Here is a 22055-nt window from a genome sequence, read left to right as displayed (position 1 = left end):
CATTTTTTCATTCATGCCCAACTAACTAACTGGTTTGGAAAGAGTCAGACAGGAGCTACGTTACATATTGATATTATGATATATGGCACATAGCGTATTATTAGTCAAACCAAATATTTAAACAATGTCTGACCTTCTAAAAAACGAAGAAATCGCTAAATTGGGAGCCGTTTTAGTTGAGGTAACTAATTTAGCTTAGCGTTAATGTTAGGTTAGCCAAGAATTAAAACTTTCCTAGCGTTAGTTGGCCTAACTAACGATAAACGTTTTTTACGCTAAGGTTAGCAGAATTTAACTTTTGATAATTACATGCACTCCTACCATTTCTCATTAATTTTAAATCTGTAGAAGAAATTTAACAAAACTATAAATATGCAACAATAAGCGCTCACTAAAAGTTAAAGTCATGGTTGTTGGATGTTTTAGGCAAGGTATCAAAGAGTATTGACATGACACATGTATATTATAGGTTCAAGATGATTTGAGACAACTCAGATGTAGTCTACAGAAGATCACTGTTGGTGGTGGAGGGAGAACACTGGATATTCAAGCGTTGGACAATGCCATCCGCAAAACAGAGAGTAGCATCAGGGTGAGGATGCTTCATTCAGAATAAGCACTGATAATGCTAACATGAATTAAACTTAACTAACATAAAGGTAGCTGAATTACAAACTGGTAAATTCTATGTTCTTTCAAATAGAAACGTGCAGAGGATTATCTGGAAACAGTGAATAAACAGCTGCTAGTTCTTCCAAGCATTGAAGAGTTAAACAAAAAGACTGTAAAGATTCCCAAATGGTAAGTAATGAGAAAGTTACATATGTTGTTAAGACGCTTTATTTAACACTTTGTCACTAACCATGTGACGGTTGGAACTTTAAATATAAATCTTAAGATTTACATGAATTCTGCTGTTGAACTTTGAGTCAGATAAAAAATGTACACAGGAAACCTGCTCTGGAGAGTATCCCAGATGTGCACCAACAAAGGGAAGGTCTTGCAGGGCCTTTACTTGGAGAAAAGGTAGATTACTATTTTTGTTTGCTAATTAATATTCCTTTTTTATTTAGCAATATAAAGTATAAGCTATAGTAAACATTTTAGGTAGGTATGTTAGCAAATTGTTCTATGGCTTTGCACATTAAATCAGGCACCACACACAAAAGTAGACCAGGTGTGATAGTGCAGCAAATGAGACAAAAGGAAAAAAACAAGAGTAGTTTTATGCTTAACAGAAATGCACATACATTATAAGATAAGATAAGATTGCCATGCTTTAATAGCGTTTCATACAGTATGTCTTTTTATAAATACTTTTGAAACTTTTCCTCTGTCTCCTTTAGCACAAATCAGCAGTAGCCATGCATTTGTTGTGTAATCCTGCTCACCCAAACAACAGAGCCATTATGCACACAAAATGTGGATTATCACTTCCTGATGTCCACAAGAGGAGTACAAATGCAGTAAGTAACATGATGATGAATGTAGATTAATTTAGTGTTAGGCTGTGGGAGTGTTCATTTTTGGCAATTTTTGTTTTTCATAGAAAATTAACATAACTTTAAGTATTGCAGATCGCAGCACATTTTTTCTGCTTCTGTCCATATTTAGACTGCTTGTGCATATTCTTGTATGCAATAAAGTGCATTGTTTGCAAGAAATAATCATATTAAAAGTATAATGTTTCAGTTCTTAAATTTTTAGAAATTTGTTGTTCACATTGTGATGGAGACCTGCTGTCTTTTCCAGGTGGGTTTTAAAATTAACATTATGAACTTAAAAATGCTATATGATTTAGGTCTGCCCTGGAGCCTTTCACACTCTTTTTGACATAGAAATGATAGTTGATTTTTTTTTTTTTACTATAATCACATACTGCAATTTGTTGCCTGACTGAATAGTCTTCATGACAGTTACGGAGAGGATGACGGTTAATTCAGTATTTCATCTTCTTATTTGTCGAAGTAATCAGGCTACATCTGGTATTTTCGCTTATTCAGTTATGGAGCAGATTTTCTTATCAGACTTCAGTATTACTGCTGGAAAAGACACCAATCTGTGCACAAAGTCTTAAACTATAATCAGAATAATATCACGTCCTCCAGTTATTTGCTTTGTGCAGTGGGAAATTGATTTTTGTGTCTTGAGTCGTTGTTGATATTAATTGTACCATACAGCAAATGCCTCAGGAAACATTTGATTAGGAAATATTACAAAGGTTCTGCTACAAGTAAGATGAATTGAGCATCATTGTTCCTTTCTCTGATTCTCACTGCCTTAATCCCCAGAGTGGGCACTTTATGCTGGAGTAAAGAGTGATGGTACAGGTTTGCATTAATAGATGCTTCAAGTCTCATGCCCAGAGAGACAGTGACATAAAGGTCGCCTGGCTTAGTGATGACAGCTTGCCCTTGCCACAGCAAACAAATTAATCTTTGCAAAGGTCGGCATTAGTTTTAGATATATTTTACACACTTTCTTTTCCAATATGTTTTTGGGAATCTATACTTGACATGAGAAATAGAGGCCAAGACTGTCACTCTGATGTAGGAGAGATGCAAGTGCTGGCTGCAGAAGGCAGCAGATTGCAGCACATCAGCATTCTTCTAAAGAAACATGCGCCTGATTGCTGTGCTATGGGCTAGTGGTTTACAGCTGTCTCAGGACAGAAGTGGGTACCTGGTCCAGCATGCCAATAAGACAGCCGTAGCTTCTCCAACTGCTAACTACTGGCTCTCTGCCTGCTGCCTCCTCCTAAAACTCAGACCAGCTCATCTTCACACTGTACCCATGCCAGGGAATGAGCTTTTGCATTTTAGCAAATTCACAAAAGGTGCCACCTTTTTCCAAACCCAACTGAAACAGATGTGTGCCTTTGAGGGGAGATTCTCTCAGCACCTGGCTACTACCTGTGGTCTGTCAGAGAACTCATTGGTCTGAGGAGAATGACAGAGGACATTAGGTGACAAATTTGGAGAATCAGTAAAATAAAGTTTGTGTTTTATAAGCAATGAGACATCTTATTTAGGCTACTCCACTTGCATCATGCTCTTTAAATTAAGCCATTATATTTCTAGCTACATTTAATTTTATTAGTGTGCATTAAACATAAATTATGCAAAACAGAATTGGATTATAGTATGTTAAGATTTATCTTTAATCTTTATGATCAATTGCTTCAGGAAATATGGTACAGGACAGTTTACAATTTTGGCAGCATCACTTTTATGACTCAAATTCATAATGAATTCAGAAATTCTATTGTGTGTAATTATATATCAGTTCTCTTCTTCAAATTCATTCTCCTATAAAGTTATTTGTTCTTACATTACCAAGCTGACAGAAGTCTGATTGATGGTTGATTATCATCTATACAATAATCTCTGTAGAAAAGAAAAGAAAACCTGGCTGCTGAAAAACTACATTGACGTTAAACATGCTGAAGCTCTCAAAATGTAGCGCTTGTATTTAGTTTGATTAAGTCAGGACTGGGCCTCATATAGTACGAAGCCACTTTTTCGGTTCAGAGCAAGAAATACCAAACCAGCATTTGGTAGCATAGCTTTGGGTTTATTTATAAGGGATGCATAATCTCTAATCTTACATACATATTCTGTTCAGACAAAACAACACAAGATCACCTGCCCAGTGATGAGTCTTCAGGCCACTGAACTAAAGGGCCTTCATATCCTGGCAATACCTGAAGAAAACACAGGGAACGGTAAACAGACATTTTACCTTTTTACCACATCGATCCGACCTCTGTTACACTTCACACAAACGTTTACTAATTGTGTCGCTGTTTGTTGTTTGTGGCACTTTGAACAAACCACTAATTTATATTCAGTGGCAACAAGTACCTGCCATTTATATTATTACAAATGCTTTCAAAGTTTTGAAAGTTGTGTTTTTAATTTTTTTTTTCAGTACCAGATACAGGTGTGCTTCCTATGTTGATCCAGCACAAGGCTGCTTTACTTCACCCCAAGAAGGATTCACATTCTTCTAAGATAGGTCAGTGCTTCCCAAACAGCACTACAGAAGATGGTACATTTTACCTGATCTCCCAATTTGCCATAGAAACCTAACAAACCTGTGAAATATTTTGTTAGGGCCTATTGCTACAATGCAAGTAATTGTACCTTTGTCTTCTATTTTGCTCTCTGCTCATGTCTCTTGTTGTTTTGATTGTCTTTTGGTTTAATCCTCTTACTGATTCTGTTGTAGCAGGGACAGCTGCTACTTTAATTGACAGTGATACCTCATTAATCACTGATAGAGTTGAGACTACCTGTGACTTTAGGTCTCATAGGCTCAAGGTCCAGTCGTGTTAAGCAGCTGAGATGGAAAACAAAACCTGAATCCACCTGCAGCAAAGATAGAGAATGCACACCCCTCTGGGTCACCAAGACACCACCTCCCTCAACAACTTCTAAGAGCGTGGACCACGGGAGTATGAACAAAGGCAACAACGGTCTTATCCTTAAAAGTCCTCAGGTGCGAACAATGTTTTGATTCCTGTAAGTGTATTATCAAAGTCTAGGTTTCTTCTCACTTGTTTCAATGTGTTCTGTAGAATCAACTTGTGCAGGTTCCTGTAAATATCAGCAAATTCCCATTTACCATCATAAATGGCCGGATCAACCCAATGGCTGTAGATTTCTGTCACTTCAAGCAGAGCTTTAGCTTATGCTGGAGCAGTGTAGTATATGCTCTGGAGGCCCTGGAAAAGCTGCTCAGGGAATTTGGTGTGCCTCTAGCCAAAGTGAGTGGAGAACGGCTTGTGGAGTTTTGCCATGGTTGGGATAATGGTTGGAACAAATCTCCTCCAGTGATAAGTCTCCTCTCAGTGCTTGAAAACTGGGAGGAAGTGTTCAATCTGGTCTTACGCCCAGGTCAGCGCTACAAGGGAGAGGGGGGCATTGAGGCAGCTGCCATTCACATCCAGTCCTGCTGGAGGCGCTATGTAGCCCGGACAGCCTACCTGCGCTACTGTCGGCGCAAGTGGGCGGCAGGAACTATTGCCATATCATGGTTGATGCACGCTCAGATGCGTCGTGTCAGGAAGGCCCTACAGGTCCGACGTTTTAGACAACTGGAGAATTACCGCAGTAGAGCCCAGGTGATGTTCCTTCCTGATATGTACATGCTTATATTTAAAAATAAGGAATAAGGAAGTTTTGCAAATTATAGTGAATCCAAATGTTTTTGTAATATTGGACAAAGCACTGCTATATTTAGTTAGTACAATTTAAACTTTAAATGTTTTCACTTTCTCTTTGCCAAGCTTTATGTAGGTGAACTGAAGAACAATTTTTTAATTACTGTTTTTTTCCAGGGTGTCTGAACATTTTCACTCATCTTAAGATAGTCTTTCCTTTTTAGCTTTTTGAGAGAACAGTGTGACAGCATAGTTGTCATTTTTTCCCTTTCAACATTTCAGCCTTTTCTGCGCTGTCATCTGAGCTGCACATCTTTTAAAGCACTGACACAAAATTAATTAGTGACTACAAATTCATTTAGTTTTAACATCACTGTGTGTGTATACATGCACTAAATGTATGTTCTCACTCTTTAAACATTCATACCCTGTTAATTAAGCCCGCTAATCTTCCCCTGGCAGTAGCATCATGTACCTTGCTGATTGAATTAATTGTGAGAAGATGTTTCTAAAGTAAACGCTTAATTTAATTAAGGTGGTATTTTATGCTTGGTTTGCTTCTGTTTGCCCAGAGAGAGATTGGCTTGATGTGTTTTAGCTATGCAATGATGTGATGATTTGTGTGAGTATGTGTGCACACGCTCAGGCAGTCCCCTCTCTGATCACTCCTTTTCTCCATCCCTAGCATCTGGCAGCCAACTGGAAACACATCCAGTCCTCCAAGAGGACCATTATCCACATCCCTTCATTAGGTAGCTTTCTCTGCCTGCTGCACACACACACACATCTGATCTAGCAGCAGTCATCCCGTCTCACCACTCTGCTGCCCCAGTCTGTGGCCCTAGTGGAGGCACTCTGTTCGTTCAAATGACTCTCTGCAGGAAAGCACTCACAGGATGATGACAGTCCCCATGCCAGGGAACTGAACAATTTAGTCTCAATCGCCATTTAATTTGCAGATTAAGCAAATGAAAAGCCATTATGTTGAATATTTGCAAGAGGCACAAAGGTCTTGTTTTATTGCTGTGCAAAAAAAAAACAACAAAAAAACAGAAAAACAACAAACACAAAAGAGGGAGAATCTCCTATGTGCTTGCACTGGACATAGAGTGCAAGCTATGATCTGTTCTTGCTCTAATTTCACCATAGCACTCACATTTAGACTGTAATCAGGCATGTGCATTGTAAATCATTGAGCGATTGTCTAAAATTATTAAGCCTAATTACTAGCAGATGGAATGCTTTATTTGCACTTGGGGTGGCTACAGAGAGTGCTGTGTGAGCAAGGATAATTAGAAAGTTGAACCCCATTGTTGTTAATTAGCATGAATCCAATCATTTAATTACCTTGATTCAGTTGAGGATTCTCTCTCAGGCAGAAATCCAGACAGACATAGAGTAAGATCCTGGAGATACAACTAGATATAGCTCAGTGGTGGATGGACATGGTGCAACAGGACTCCCAGCACACGGTGGACACTGCAACTGTTAGTTATTAAGCTAAATTAATCATTAGATTGTACCAACTAACCAACCCCCTAGTACCATTTACTTTTGAGGGTACTTGTACAGAGCTACAGAATTTGAATAATTAGTGAAATAATGAGTCTCTCTTTGAAAGTCTTATGCAAGTTCTTTTGACCTTGTTCCATCAGGATACTCACAGAACCAGCGACTGAATTTAAAGGGATTCGACATCCTTCAGAACATCCAAATAAGCAGACTGTGTGATGTTAGAGGTAGGGACTTTTTTCAGCCTCAACAATATATACACATAATGACTTTCTCTGTATAAACAAAACCTCATGTAATATTGTGAAGTCTGCTTTGTTTACTTTTAGATGAAAATGTGGAGGTTATCTACATATGTCCCCGACATCTGGGTGAGGACATCTTGCATTATTACACCAGCCTCCTAAAGTGTGATGGAGCCACAGACGGGTTTGATACTAGAACTACTGAGTCTTCATCCAGCATCAGACGCTTTATTATCCTCACACCTGAGGCTGTAGATTATTTTCCGGTGAGGTCAATCACATTCACAGTTTGTGCACTAATGTAAAGATTCAAGAGAAAAACTTGACAACAACTATTTCTTAGAATTCATTGCTGCAAAATCAATTGTACTGCATTGTAGAGGCTACAAGCATCTGTAATTTGTAAATTCTCCTCTAGAGGGTACTAGAGGAGATTGTTACCACACACTTGTCCTCTGAGAACTACATACTGTTTAATATTTTTCAGTCCTTTTTACTACTTTTGAAAATAAACATTTGTGTTATGTGAAAGTAAACACACTAGAACTAATTTAAGTCATCTTAATTAAAATACATGGTCTCTAGCTGGTGTTCTGTAAATAATTAAATTCCATGTTAGATAATGTAATTAACCGTTGATTCCAAATTTCCATTGCATTTTTAAAAAAATTCTGAATAGTTTTGATTACCTCAGTGCAATAAAGTCAAGTTGTTTATATATTATCTTTTTACATCTACATTCTTTCCATCTTTTTACATAATTTTGCACTAGATTGAATGTGCAACATGACATGGTCGTCTTCATTTCTTTCAATTGATTTTCCTGCTGTTTTGTTGTTAAACTGTGCCAGACATGTTGCTGAGATGAATCACTGCTACCCATGGCTGGCAGCGCATTCTGCCAGTGACAGAAGGGATAATTCCATGTGGATCAAATAAATACAGATGTGAAGTAATTAGTTGTATTCCCAAGGAGCTCATTGCTAGCACACATTAAAGATGTGAAGGATAGGGGTAGCCTCCCACAGGCAGCTTTTATCAATTCAACCTGCTGGAATCCAGGAGAGGTCAAAACCCTGCTGGCTATTACAATAATAGATCTGTTGTGTGTACACAGTGATAAATCAGGTCAAGAAACATCCCTTGGAAGAAAGACTGAGAACTCTTAGCTCCTACAGTAGTTTTTCCTCCCCTTTTCTCTTCCAGACCCATAGCATGTGCCTGTCTACCCTGCTAAAGTACAGTCCACGCACCCTGAAGCGCATCAGGAATCTGATCCAGGGGAAGCAGGCCTATATTGTGGGTGGAGTGGCCCATGTGGATGACCTGGCAGTTGCGGATGAGCTGGGTCTGCCAATCCTCGGTCCAGAACCGGCTATTGCACAACTCTACAGCACCAAATCTGGAGGGAGGAGGATCTTTACTGGTGCAGAGGTTGAAGTGCCCCCTGGTCAAGGCGACATCTACTCACTAAACCAGGTCATAGATCAAAAACACAAATATATATACTGACTCCATAACAGCATGAGGTCCTTCATTAGTCCCCGAAAACACAATAGAACACATTTTCATTTTTAACTCACATTTTAACTCATTTGTAGTAGTTTATATTATTTGGCTTGTGATTCAGGTCTCTGTTTTTGGTTTAGCTTCATGAAACACTGGCTGAGCTTATGACTCAAAACACTGATGTGCAGCGCTGGCTCTTCAAGATGGACTCTGAGCATGGTGGCCGTGGTATAGCGTACTGTGATGTGTGCCATCTGAGCTGCTATAACTGGGCCCTGCAGGAGTGCCATCGTTATGGTCCTGAGCTATGGAACACAAAGTGGATTCAGGTAAAGATATGATTTAGAGGATTATGTCAACACTTCTCACTAAGTGTACTTCTTAGTGTACATTTTATACCCTTATACACTTTTTGTGCAAAGGTTTATTGAATTTTTTTAAATTTTAGGTTCATCTTTTAATTTTTTATTTATTTCCCTTAATACTTGTCCCTAAATTGATGTTTTTTACTATTATGACTTGTTTTTATGGTTCCCTCCAAAGTAGTGGTTTTAGAAAAGTGCAATACAAATAAAGTTTATTGCTATTATTATTACACTCATAGCAATGAGGAATCGGCCATTTAAAGTTAACATGGTAACAAGTAGATACTTAACAGATAACATTACAGTAAGAGCTAGATATTAAAACGACGATTATGTTCCTTGTTGAGATGAGACAGCTCAAAAAAGGGTTAGATTCACTTCTGTCACTGGATGAATAAAAGCATAGGTCACAGTGGGGTCAGAGCGCTTATTTAGCTTAGAGTTGAGTGTCTTATCATAACAGTAACAGTACTGATCCCTGTAGTATAGTATTTTGTGCATTGTCCCCAGAGCCACAGAACATTAAATCAGTACATAAAATATCTGTTTATACACACAGCCATTATCCATTCTCTAAGGCACACACATCAAGTGGTGTTGGTGTGTTGGGAAGAGCAAAAGCATGTTCTACCATAGGTAGATGAAGTGCTACTTCATCTCACAGTGACAGTTAAATGAAAGTATAGACATTCTGAAGACATTCTGTATGTGTGGGTATTTTTATAAAGTTATTGTGCACATTATGTCGCATAAATTCACATCTAATTTTTGTTTAATCTATTTATGGTCATTTCTACCACGGTTAAATTACATGTATTACAACATTGTAATACCATCATAATATATTGCAGTGCAAATGACATTAAACACTTTAACCCTTAGTTAGAACACTGAGATTTCTGTTTATATCTGTAACGTTAATTGGATGGGCCTGAGTTGTTTGTAAAGAGAATGTCATTGTACAAACTACGTGTAGAGATAAAAATGTGAAACTGAAATGATTCTATGAAATACCACCTTTTGTTTTCTCTTCAGTGATTACAATCAGATTTAATCTTTAATCAGATTTAATCCTATTCAAAACAACTGAACTTAATTATTGGTAAACCATTCGTTTAGTACAGATGCAATTTGTACACAGATTCTGAGCCCCTGGCTCTTATTTCTCATATGCTTACAAAGTAGCCTTTGATTTTCTGTCATGTGTTAATTACCGTATTTTGCAATTTAACTAGGAGCTTTGTGTAAACTAATTACAGGCTAATGATTGTGGGCTCGGAGCACAACGATTTTACTTTTTATTCCATTTGAAAGAACAGCAGTCATCTCCAGCTTCTTATGGCTTGCTCTGTTTTGTTCCTATTAGCTTGTTCTTTGATTCATAGTGTATGTGCATTGCAGGGTTGTAATTGTTGTGGCATTGGTGCTGTTAATTATGGCAGAGCGTGGCTGAGACACAGCCAAGGTCCATAATGGTGGCTGATGCAGCACAGGAAAGTAAATGGGGTTTGTTTCACCAGCTGGGGTCCCATGGAGAGGGAAGAGTGCTGAGGCCCCCAGTGTAGGCCTACAGCCTTAGGGCTTCTGGGCCATATGGACACAGCACTTTAACTGGCCTTTATTCTACACCTTGCTCTTTTAATCAAAGCAAAGCCCAAATCCTGTCCTCATCATTGCCTGTTTTTTTTTTTTTTTTGTTGTTATAACATTGCTTTCCCCTAAATTGTATTAGCCCCTTAAAAGTATAACATTGTCTTTCTGTTGTTGTCCTAGTGTATATTGAAGACAGTAATTTGGCTCTATATGCTGAAAGATTACAGAACAATGTTGTTGATTAGATTCAAACATATGAATATTTTATATCAGAGTATCTCCTCTCTATCGTCTCCTCACAGCAGAAACTGTAGATGGATGTAACATGGTTGTATATTTTGAGATATAACACTCATTAATGTATCACTGTGCTGAGAATAAGTAGATCTAATTGCAGAGTAAATGACAGTCAGTGAATAGGGTAGATACTCACAGGGCTGAATATTTTCAGGCATTTAAGCATTTGGTTAATAGATGTTTAAAAGACTGTTAAAGAAAATTGTAGCAATTTAATTAATTATTAATGAAATACAAATGGTCAAATTAAGAATTTTAAATATTAATTCATAGTTTAACAGCTCTTCACAAAGATCATTGTTTACCAAAACTAACAAATAAGTGCTGATTAAAGTATATATTAACCAAATATGTTTCACAGTTTACTGGAATGTCTCATAACCTTTAACATCAGTATAAAAGTAGAGAGGGAGTTAGAGAGTATACTTGGCCTTAATCTACACAGACGGTGTGTATATTTTTTAAATTATTGCTTGTTCTTAAGGGCTCAGCAGGAAGCCTGACTCCAAAATACCATACAGTCAACAATCTGATCTTTTCTAACTATGCAGAAGAAATCCTAAAAGGTTCCAACAATGAAAAGGAGGAGTGATGACAAATATACTATGGTAGCCTCGACAGAGATCTAAGAGATAGTGTGTTTCTCTAAATACTGTGAGTCACACAGCCTCCAGCACAATGTTTCAGCCTGCAGAAAGCCCCCAGGCCTCTTTAGAATTTACACAGAGAGAGGTTAAAGACATGTAGATCTGCACCCATGCAATGCCTGAAGGGGGCCATACACACTTAAGCGCTCACAGAGCTTGCATATGGCTCATTAAGCACAAGAGGGTAAAAATTACACCTAATAGCGTCAGCAGATGGAGTACTTCTTTTTGTCACACTGTGTACAAACAGATCTTGAGCAACACCTTATTTAGATTAAGTTTGTCAACAAAATGGGTCATTTGATAATCACTACCATTGAAGAGGTAGACGGACATTTTATATACAGATGTTTTCTGTCTAAATATTGGGCAGTCTTTTCTTCCATGAAAGAGTTTAAATATCTCTTGTTCTGCTTTAACATAATTAACCTGAATTGAAGATTTTTAACATTTTGTAGAGCAAGTGTTTTTTATCTTTTTTTTTTTTTTTGCAGTTCCTTTCTTCGTTTTGTGGTTTTGCTCAAGGTCAAAAATAGTTGCGTGATCTTTAAACAGAAGAAATGTTGCCGCCTCTGTATTTACCATTAAATTCAACCAGGTATGAAAATAATGTAAACATAAGAGAATAAATTTATTTTTATTTTACTATTACATATGAAATTAGCCATGGCTGTAGTAAGCCAAGGTTGAAACTTTGATTTGTCAGTGTTTCAGAAAATGAATCATCATACAAAATGTATTACTAGTCAGATTATATCCGTCTACTCCCAAGACTTACTTTAGTTTTTGAGTTGTTTCACCCTGTAATGGTGAGATGAAATGACAATCAAACAAGCATGGCAGCATCTGTTTTATTTATGACCAGATTGCTTTGCTTTATGTTGACACCAAGCAAGGCTTGAATCCTATCACAGGGCACTGTACGCAGTTTAAGTCCAAATAATTTATTGCAAAATACCTCTCTTTATTTTTTACCCGGCCTGCTGTTTCTGTGAACTGCATAGGCAAAGTCCTGGGGTGAGCTTGCTCTTCCGTTGAAAATGACAACCGTTCCCTTACACTTTTTGCCGCACCATTGTGTGCTTTATGGTTTGTATAGGGGGAATCACTGTGTAGCATTTGACCTCGCCTCTTACAGTACTTGAATATGATGATGGCTGTTATATGACTGGAATATCAACAGCAAAATCTCCAGTTCTCCAGTGAAGCTGCACAGCATACACTCAAAGCAAAGTAATGCTCTAGATAGAATGATGAAAAAACAAAGACATTGCTTCCATTCAGAATTTAGTCATGTTTCAGGCAGTTTTCACATTTTTTATTGTCTTACAGTCATTACGTTACAAATACATTTCTGCATACGGATTTAGAGTATTTATACTCTTTGTACAACATAGGCATTCAATTTTAGTTTTATAATATAATATATAAAGTATAAAAGGTTCAGCAGAGCAAATCTTGTTAATTTAGCTCTATCAAAGCTTTTTCAAAGAAAACAGTGTACTTGAGTAGCCAAACTGTGTAAGAGACACCTAAAACAAAAGTTAGAAATTAACAACGTAAGTGGTGAAACCATTATGGCATTTCCTACTTACAGAAACAAAAGTGATGTCAATCCCAGTCAAGCCCAGATTGATCCCCAGATAGATGGGTTAGCTTAGGTATTCATCAGCTGCCCAGTGGAGAGAGTTGTTATTGAGGGCAGGTGCTGTCTCCGTGGCTGTGAGTTAAAGCCATTAGACTCCTGAGGCCTTCTGATAATAGGCTGTCACTCACAGATAGACTCTCCTGCGGTATCCATCAGACACGCGTGTAGAAATTGAAGCAGCCACCTAAGGTCTCAAGGATAACAAGCAGTCACTAGAGTCGAGGGCATTTCCAAGAATGTAGTCAACACACATTAATAATGGGGCAAAATAAAATTGCCAGGACTTGTTATAGACTTTGCATTAATGAACATGCAGTAGATCCTTAACAATTTTCTTTCTGCAGGAGTCTGTACTGCTCAGATATTTAGATGAGATCCCAGAGTGGCTAGCCCGTAATGCCCGGCCTACTAAAACCTCCTGCTATCCTAACTGGGCCTGCTTCCTGAAGACCTTCCTCAGGCAAGGTCAGATACCTTTTGTCAGGCACTGAATAAAATTCAACTGCAAATACACCAGTTTGAATATGCTAACACTCATTTCATATGACTTTCTTTGTTTCCAAACATTGCCTGTGTGAACTGAAATATTAAATAATTTTTACATTGCTTGGTTGTTAAACAGATTCTGGTTGTTAAACAGATGCTAGGAGAATTTCAAGGTGCTTTATCATGTGTAATGTTGTCCTGTGCTTCTGCTCTGACTTTAGGTGGTGTAGTGGAAGCCTATCCCCCTTCAGACAGTATCACCTGTCTGACAGTAGATCTGCTGCTGGAGCCCGGGGGTGAGGTGACCATGCTGTCCTGTGGAGACCAGCTTCACAGCTCTTGTCATCTGGAAGCTTTAGGCTCAACTGTTCCTCAGACTTCTGTACATCCAGAGACCTTGCAATCCATCTACATGCGTGTCGGCCAGGCCTGTCGGCAGCGCCTTATTGTAGGTTATGTCTCACTGGACCTGGCTACCTTTCTGAACCGCAACACCATGGAGCAGAAGGTGAGGCATAACCAAGGTAAGAGATGGCCTTAGCTTATGCTACAAATGATAAATATGATCTGAGCTGTTGTAATACATGGCATTAGAAAACTCTGTTTCACCACATTAGAGAAAGAGATCAATTTTTAGGCTGCATCTATATGAGGAGATAGGTGCCTCATATAGTGATCCCCAGGGATCTAGAAAACAGACAAGCAAACAGTGGGCACATGGACCAAATGTGTGACAAGGCCATCTAATAAACTGTCAGCTCTTGTTGTGTCGATACACTGATTCCACCGTTTAAGTCTTGCCCTTTAACCTTACAATGCTGAGAAATACAGAGGCACCTATCTTTCAGACAATAGGTCATTCTAAAGTGATTTGGCAGCATCACAGAGATCCCCTATCGGTGTTTGACCCCTGTCTGGTTACCTGCAGTGGTCTCCTGAAATTTGTCTTGTTATTATAGCAGGACAACATCAAGGCCTTATCTCATTTATCAGGATTAAGCTTTGTTGAACCCTTCTTGATTTATGATATTTGAAATGGACTGGTTTATGATGGTTTAACCTCTGCTCCTACCATGTGGCTACATTGACTGTCTATTGATCCAGAATTGTAAAATAAAATGCTTTGTTTATAATATGGTCTATAAAAGACTAAACCTGTAAAATAGTGGAAAAAGCGCCAGAGCTATTTTACAGTCTTACAAAGGGGCTTGAACACAGAAAGTATTCTTTTTTTTTTTTTTCATCAAAAATCATCCAGATAGCAATGCACCATTTGTCATCTATCTATGATAGATTTCATTCAGGACATTTTATATTTGATTTCTCTTCTCTGTTTAGCTTTAATTAGGTTTGCATTTATAATCAAAGCCCAAATTCTGTAGAGAAGATATGAACTAAGGGCCCAGTTGCCACTAGAGGGTAGTATCTTGTGGACTGGATGTTAACACACAGTGGGAGCAAAACCATGTTCAGACAATGCAACTTTGAATATTTTGTGATTAACTGAATTTTTATTTTAGTATTTTTTAGTATTTTATTTCCTTTAAGATTTTAATCCTGCCAAATATATTTTGCCAGCTGAACAGTCCTTATTTAAAAGCTGTACGTTACAAATAAAAAGGAAAAATAATATACGTAGTTTTTACATTTTAGAATTTCCCATAGTTAAACTAACTTACCTTTCCAGTGAGAAATGTTTGTGACACTCAGATCACAAATGTAATAGGGACAGACTGCCCCTTTCCTTAACTGTTTAGAATGATATAATGATGGCCTTAAAATTAATTTTCAGTTTTAATGTTGACCTGGAATTGAAAGTGATTCGATGACAGTATAATTACAAACAGACTATAAACAGCATGTGCTTCAATAGAGGCAGGAATATTGAAGACCAATTCTTAACCATCTCCCCACACACACAGCTCAGACAGAGCCACATGGGCAAACCTGTCTGGATTTAAACATCAATTTAGAACAAACCTGTTGCTAAAAGCTGCCTACTTTGTTTGATGGGAAGAAGTGGGTCACATATGTTTGCCCTTGCAGTCTTTCCTCACATTGTGGAACGGTGGGGCCCCAGCTGCAGCATCAGGGTTTTTAATGAACATGCAAGGCAATAGAAAACAGGTACAATCCAGGCTTACATTTCCCACATCTTTGTAAGAGGAACAATGGATATTGGAGTATCATTTTTAGTGAGTCAAGCAAATGGCTCTGCAGAGTATGTCCATCACTCAGGCCCAGGTATCAAACTGATACAAAGACTTACATCTATCCCATTTCTACCCACTTTACCCCCTACATTAAAAGTGACTGAATGCTGAACTGTTGTTTAACATGAATGTGCACAGCTTTTAATAATTTAGATTTTTGTCGTGTACAGTTTATAATGCTTCATGTGTATATATTATCTGTAATCTCACTTTTTTTAATGTCGATCTTTTGCAGCTTGTATCGGAATGTTATCCCTAGCAAGCATGCTAAAATTATAATATTTGCTTCTACAATTAACAAATAATAAGAAATGACTGTTCAGATTACCAACACTTAAGTTAAATACATAACTCCACCCTCTAATCAGGTTGTGGGCTGCCTGAATGGATCCTAACATGATGAAAACCATCATATTATGATATTTTAATATAATACTTATATATTTGGTTATGTGGTTTTTTGGAACCTTTGGGAAGCCCTTTAAAATATTTACATTTACCATATTTTGAACTTGATTAATTGAGGTAATGAACTATTAACAGATTAATTGAAAGAAAATTAATCAGCAACATTTATGGTATAATTATTTTGCAAACATAAATGCCAACCTTTCTCTTATTCCAGCTTCTAAAATGTAAATTGTCACATAAATTGATAATGAACATAATTGTTGGTAGTAACCCTAGACTATGACCTACAGTGTGACAGTGTATTTGAATACATTACAAAATAAAAAAAAATAGAGAACTATTATATGGGGTGAGGTATTCATGTGTTAGTGGAGATAAAATGTTCAGGTTACATCGACTGCAGGGTTCAGACAGGCAGTGATTTGCATTCAGTGGCAGGAGCGTTTACTTTGACAAATAGGAACAGTAAAAGAAGGCAGCCGACTACCACTTAGTTATTAACAACTCCTTCACTGGTGATTTATTTGCCACTTTTGAAGAGAGGGCATAGCTATTAGGTTATTATTGGGAAAATTAGCCCTGTTTAAGCAGAAGTCTACGACCATACCTGACCCTTTAATATACTTATAATGACGCCATTTACCATACATATTTGAACTTCACTTCTCATCAGACCCGAGCCAAACAAACTAGCCCAGGGCAAACTAAATCCAAATACACATGGACGGATTTGCTCTGTGCATGTGTCACTCTGTGTTATCTAAATTTGTTTTCCTTTTCCCTGCTTCTCAACGTGGATAGCATTGTAAGGATTAAAAGGTACTGACCCTTCTTTTTATAAAGATTAGTGGTTGAAATACTTAGATGTTCCATTTTTGTGATTAAATTGCAATTATCAGGTGTATGTAGTGACTGTTTTTCTCTGCTGTGACACAGACTTCTTGATGTCTTCTTTTCAGGTGTGGGCTATTGATCTAGACCTCACATACAGTGACCAGCTGGCCATGACCCAGATGCTTCTGATGATGACTGGAGGAACACTGAATTGCCGCACAGGCTGTCTTGAAGTGCCAGTGCCAATCAGAGAGAAATACTGTGAACATCAGATTGTTGCCAAAGTACCATTTTATATTTGCTTATAATGGCAGTTTTGATTATGTTAATTTTTCTTAAATAATAATGTTAATTTTAAATGCTCTCCTTGAAGTTATACACTTTTACAGTGTCCTCTTCTCAAATTATGCTCTTAATTGTTGTCCTCAACAAGAAAGAAACCACTAAAGCGACCTGTGACTTTAGGGAATATTATTATACCACTACAGTAATCACAAAGCTAGATCAATGTTTTGCTCTTCATTTTTGTTAAATACAACTAAATACTGTAATTACGCACTGAGCTCAATTGGTGTTTAGGTGCTGAATTCATTATCATTTTGATAGATGAGCCTAAATAATCAACACATTAATAATTCATATCATTTTCATTATGCATGTGTATGCATGCTTGAACACCTCATCAACCTGGTGCCAGGCCTTAAACAATAGAGTTCTTTTATTAGCAGTATGCCTGAGTTTACGCTTGTTAATCTGCGACTTGTATTATTTTATCAAGCATTCATTTAGTTGGTGGCCTGGTGCTTCAGTGCAGCAGTTGAACCACTGCAGTGGTTAATGGCTTTAGCAGTGGCCATCATTAGGGGCCTGCATATTACAAACACAATTAAATCCCTGCTGGACACTTTTATTGTTGTGTGAGGGTCCTGTGTTTGACAACTGCAAGCACACAGCCATCACAGCGAGTTATGGGCTATCTCCTGAGCTCACAGGGGCTTAGGCTTGTGCTTTTTGTCTCCCAAAGGTGCCTGAGAACCAGGAACATTTTTATCCTCTTGAGCCCTGCCACTTTAAAGTAATCAACCTCTCTAGTGTTACTTATGACACTCACATACTGCACTCATAACCCCTCTATTATGGTGATGCGTATTTCACATTGAGTAGTTTGTTGAGTAGTTCTTTTGTGCATTCGGCAATGCTTTTATCTGAAATCTCATGCAAACATTTGCAGTCCCTTTTTTTTTTTTTTTTTTTGGCATTGTACAATTAAGCTCATCTTGTGTTTGGCATGTCTTCTAAACATTAATTGTTCCTCCCCACAGTTAATTAAGAAAGGCCCAACAGTTTACCACATGTGCCCCACACTCATCATGTTCACTAATCACACACACTCCCTAAACTCAACAGTGACCCTAAGGACATGTTTATGGGGTTCAGCCATTTCTTCTCTTTGCATTTTACATACACCACCACCTATTATACTTTATCACTAAATATAATAAAGATTTTATGTTTTTTTTTAGATTTATCAGACTTATTTATATTGTATAGAAATTTAATCCCAGTGTTAGAGTAAGAGAAAACACTAATGCTAATGCTCATATATTATGTTATAGTCTGTGTCTCTTTTTTGTTTTTACAGCCTCCTGTGGTTAATTGTTATGCAGTTATTGGAAGCCATTTGTTTCATTCAAACCTTTCCATGTTGTACCATTATGTGTTCTTTAAGATGTGCAAGGCGCATGGCATAGGATTTAACATTAAGGTAAAAGCATCACAATTAACCTGCTCTCATGGATGTGATTCTTTTGTTAGTTTTTGCAACATGGTACAGTATAGTGTACGATTGATTTATTATACAGTATGTTATGGTGGAATTCTTCTTTTGACTGTGTGTTTATGACTCAAATTGCAGAAGAAGCAAGGCACTGTTTTTGCTCTTTATGACAGCAGTGAGAGATGCAGTATTGGAATGATGTAAGTGTTTCTTATTGTGTCAAATTCATTTGTATACGCTACAGTATTAAGGCAATCTAGGGTTTATTTCCAGGAGAAAAACATTCAGTGCACATTTAGATTTGTCTCCCTCTTCAAGTAGACAAGGACATTAAAAAACAGTAGAGGATTAGGTGGATGAAATACTGGTCTAGACTGTGTAAAGACAATTCTTTTAGCGGATTAAGATGCCACCTCTGGCTTTATAAATGTTGTTACAAACTCTGAAAGTTGTTAAGCAGAGGGTTATTTAACATATTTATCACACAAATCATTTAGCCTACACAGTGCTGTAACAGTTAAATCAAGCTGTGCTCATCCCCCTAAAGACTGAAGATGTTGTCTGCTGAAAGTTTCATTTAACCACCACCATCAGATGAACAAGGTGATTGTTTCTTAGCTGGCAACAGGGGGATCATTAGTAAACTCGTTTGTTTGGGGTGTCGTTAATAGAACAGTCTCAGAGGATCTCCAGGGAGCTCTGTTGACCTTTGCTCGGAATCTGTCACTCATTCATCAGGAAATATCATCCTCTAAAACGCAAGGAGAAACCAATTTCAAGGTACCATGTTAATGACTTAATGATCTCTCCTCAACTATATCATGAATCTTGCATATTTAGTGAAGCTGTTGCCAACTGAAATGCTTTGTAATGCTAACTAGTTTATTTTTAAAAAATATATAGAATTACAATAACATGATTGTATTGTGTTCACTTGGAATAATAATGACAATTTAATTTCTTTTTTTTTGTTTGTTTGTTTGTTTGGCGTTTGGAGGAACTGATCAAGAAGATAGAAGATATACTGCAAATGACTACTCAAAACAAGCTGCGAGCACTGGAGGATAAACCTGTTGCTTAAACAGCTGCCTCACTGATAAACCTTCTTTACTCTAATCAAGTATGGCCACATGTGAATATATGAACCCTTGACATGAGTCAATGTTGATCATAGATAGTCAAATAAATTCCTATTGTTCCTGCAAATCCATTGTCATACATTACTGTTGACACTTGAGAAAATGGTCAATGGTCTATAATCTGTTTATTTTACTTTAATTTGTGTAAGTTGCCTCTATTTATTTGCTTTTCTAACATAGTTTTTAGTGGAAATATAATAAAACATTTTTTGTCACAATATTTTGTTGAGAATGCAGTTAAATGCTAAATATCCTGTTCAAAAGTAGTCATTGTGATTTATCTTGTTTTGCCTATCCTTTTTATTATTTATTTATTTATTTTGCTAAATCTTGTCCATATGAAGTAACCTTGCTTTAGTTGCCAATTGGTCATTTTGGAAAAACCTTAGCAACTTAAAGAGGTGCGTAACGCAAACAGGAGCCCAGCAAAAACACTTGTTTATAGAGATGACAAAAACGTACGTAAATGTCTCACAGCGACATGAAAAACAGGAATATTGTTTCATCACCAACACGCATTTATGCAGTAAAAAAATAGGTGTAGTGTCTTTGTGGTTTTATAGGATAACCAGGTTCGGGTGTACTGCAGTTTGAAGTCTTCACAAAACACAGGAATGTACACAGGTTTGTACCTACGTATATATATAATATGAAAAGAAATGAGTTGTTTCTGTTAAAGAGGAACGACTGGGCAGCGCTGCGTTTCCCGCCGGATGACTTTAAGAGGGGTACCTGCACTAGAGAAGTGTTGTAGTTTGGGATCACAGCAACAGAGAAGAGCTCTTTTTCCTCAGAGGTCTCAGCTCTGTGTTCAGCATGGGAATCTGGATTTCTCAGAGGTCTTAGCTGCTCAGCGAGTCCCGTGCTCGCCATGTGAATCCGGACGTGCAGCTACAGACACTTGGCTGCTGCACATGATTTCCGGTACGTTGCACACGAAGGTGTTCCTTTGCAGTGGATAAAATACGAAAAGCACCGACGGTTCATTGTTCTGATTTTTGCAAGTCATGAAGGGGTTTTTCAGGAAGGTGCACGGCTTCTTTCTAAAGGTGGCCTTATTTCCAAGCACATTTGGCAGGACGGGCCCGCGGCCACCTGCCTCAGAGGTGTTAACCTGCCACCTGGTGCAGCGTAAACTCCCACCGTGGACTTCATACTGCGTCCGCTACAGCTCAGTCCACAATGACCAGTTCGGACTGTCCAATTTCAACTGGAGGGTTCAGGAGTCCAATTACCAAATACTGAGAACAGGCTGCTTCCCTTTTATAAAATATCACTGTACCAAAGCACCTCCACAGAACCTAGACTTTGAAGACAAGTTTTTCACCATGTTGAAAGTGATTAATCTGGGTCAGTAAATGCACTTTAATATTCCCTCTTATTACAGAGAATTACAATAGTTTATTATAAGACACTACAGACACCTCATAATAGCTGTGACCTTTTTTATTGCAGGCATCCCTTGTTTGGCTTATGGCATTGGTTGCTGGATGGTGGTAGGAGCTGCAGAAACAGTGCAGACAAGTGCAGGACCGGTCACGGTCTATTTTGCCTACAAAGAAGAGGAAGGCGCACAGTATTAAACCAACACAACACACACTGTTTGGAATGCATCTTTACAGAGTGTTATGTATATAGCTGCTGTATTTACAACATTTCCCCCAAGTGATCTTCTGTTGGATCTATTGACAAACGTGCCATTATGTGTCAGTAGTACTCCCATAGTGTGGCAGCACAGGTTCGTTTGCGTTTAATTATTTAAGATTTAAAGTTGCAATGGAGCAGACCATTTGCATGTTATTAAACTGACATTCAGTAGTGACTGTGTTTATCCGGAAAGCTAAATTTCCATTAAAATTTAATGGAAAGCGTAGGATTTCTAGATTTAACTTGGAGCCTGCTGTAAATGAGAGTTTACTGTGAAAGTATATATATTTTGCAAAAATATTAAAGTATACAGAATGACAGTGCAGAAGATTGTTCTGACGTAGTGGTTGTTTTTTTTTTTGTTTTTTTTTGTCACTTGGGTTTACACTTGTGTTGGTTATAAGGGTCAGCTTCTGAAGGTGAGCTGTTTAAAAACTGTGGTGTTAAATAAGGCAGACAATAGTTAATTCTATTCCCAAGACCTTATATAAGTGATATCTAAAAACAGAATTTATTTGCTACAACCCATGTCATTTGCTTAATTATGGTGTGATAAATACAAGAATTT

General features: G+C 37.7%; 2 protein-coding genes across 4 annotated transcripts; both read left to right on the top strand.

The window, feature by feature from the left end:
- Positions 1-29: 29 nt before the first annotated feature.
- iqch (IQ motif containing H) lies at positions 30-19829 on the top strand. 3 transcript variants are annotated; one of them, XM_026310782.1, is made up of 21 exons: positions 30-181; positions 470-592; positions 704-801; positions 951-1026; positions 1347-1466; positions 3625-3724; positions 3931-4017; positions 4316-4500; positions 4580-5125; positions 5850-5916; positions 6820-6903; positions 7006-7187; positions 8128-8400; positions 8571-8759; positions 13325-13445; positions 13688-13974; positions 17050-17208; positions 18567-18689; positions 18840-18901; positions 19373-19481; positions 19699-19829. In XM_026310782.1, exons 1-21 carry the CDS (start codon positions 125-127, stop codon positions 19780-19782), a joined length of 3132 nt encoding a protein of 1043 aa, XP_026166567.1. In that variant the 5' UTR covers positions 30-124; the 3' UTR covers positions 19783-19829. The 3 variants fall into 3 exon arrangements, with proteins under 3 accessions (XP_026166567.1, XP_026166566.1, XP_026166565.1); XM_026310781.1 differs by lacking the exons at positions 18567-18689; positions 18840-18901; positions 19373-19481; positions 19699-19829 and having other exon boundaries at positions 3931-3942; positions 4307-4500; positions 17050-17236; XM_026310780.1 differs by lacking the exons at positions 18567-18689; positions 18840-18901; positions 19373-19481; positions 19699-19829 and having other exon boundaries at positions 4307-4500; positions 17050-17236.
- A 734-nt stretch (positions 19830-20563) lies between these two features.
- c6h15orf61 (chromosome 6 C15orf61 homolog) lies at positions 20564-21815 on the top strand. The gene is made up of 2 exons (XM_026311756.1): positions 20564-21190; positions 21296-21815. The coding sequence occupies exons 1-2, from the start codon at positions 20848-20850 to the stop codon at positions 21421-21423; spliced, it is 471 nt and encodes a 156-aa protein (XP_026167541.1). The 5' UTR covers positions 20564-20847; the 3' UTR covers positions 21424-21815.
- Positions 21816-22055: the final 240 nt, after the last annotated feature.

This window comes from Mastacembelus armatus, chromosome 6, assembly GCF_900324485.2.
Source record: "Mastacembelus armatus chromosome 6, fMasArm1.2, whole genome shotgun sequence".
Taxonomy (NCBI): domain Eukaryota; kingdom Metazoa; phylum Chordata; class Actinopteri; order Synbranchiformes; family Mastacembelidae; genus Mastacembelus; species Mastacembelus armatus.
The sequence above is the reverse complement of the archived record's forward strand: the minus strand, read 5'-3'. Positions and strand labels throughout refer to the sequence as shown.

What these genes read in the sequence shown, in the direction of transcription:
- iqch (XM_026310782.1), top strand. Translation starts at nt 125, where the DNA reads ATGTCTGACCTTCTAAAAAACGAAGAAATCGCTAAATTGGGAGCCGTT. An exon ending in GGCCTTTACTTGGAGAAAAG is followed by an intron (nt 1,027 to 1,346) that starts GTAGATTACTAT and finishes TGTCTCCTTTAG; the next exon opens with CACAAATCAGCAGTAGCCAT. An exon ending in AAGGAGAAACCAATTTCAAG is followed by an intron (nt 19,482 to 19,698) that starts GTACCATGTTAA and finishes TGGCGTTTGGAG; the next exon opens with GAACTGATCAAGAAGATAGA.
- c6h15orf61 (XM_026311756.1), top strand. Translation starts at nt 20,848, where the DNA reads ATGAAGGGGTTTTTCAGGAAGGTGCACGGCTTCTTTCTAAAGGTGGCC. An exon ending in GTTGAAAGTGATTAATCTGG is followed by an intron (nt 21,191 to 21,295) that starts GTCAGTAAATGC and finishes TTTTTATTGCAG; the next exon opens with GCATCCCTTGTTTGGCTTAT.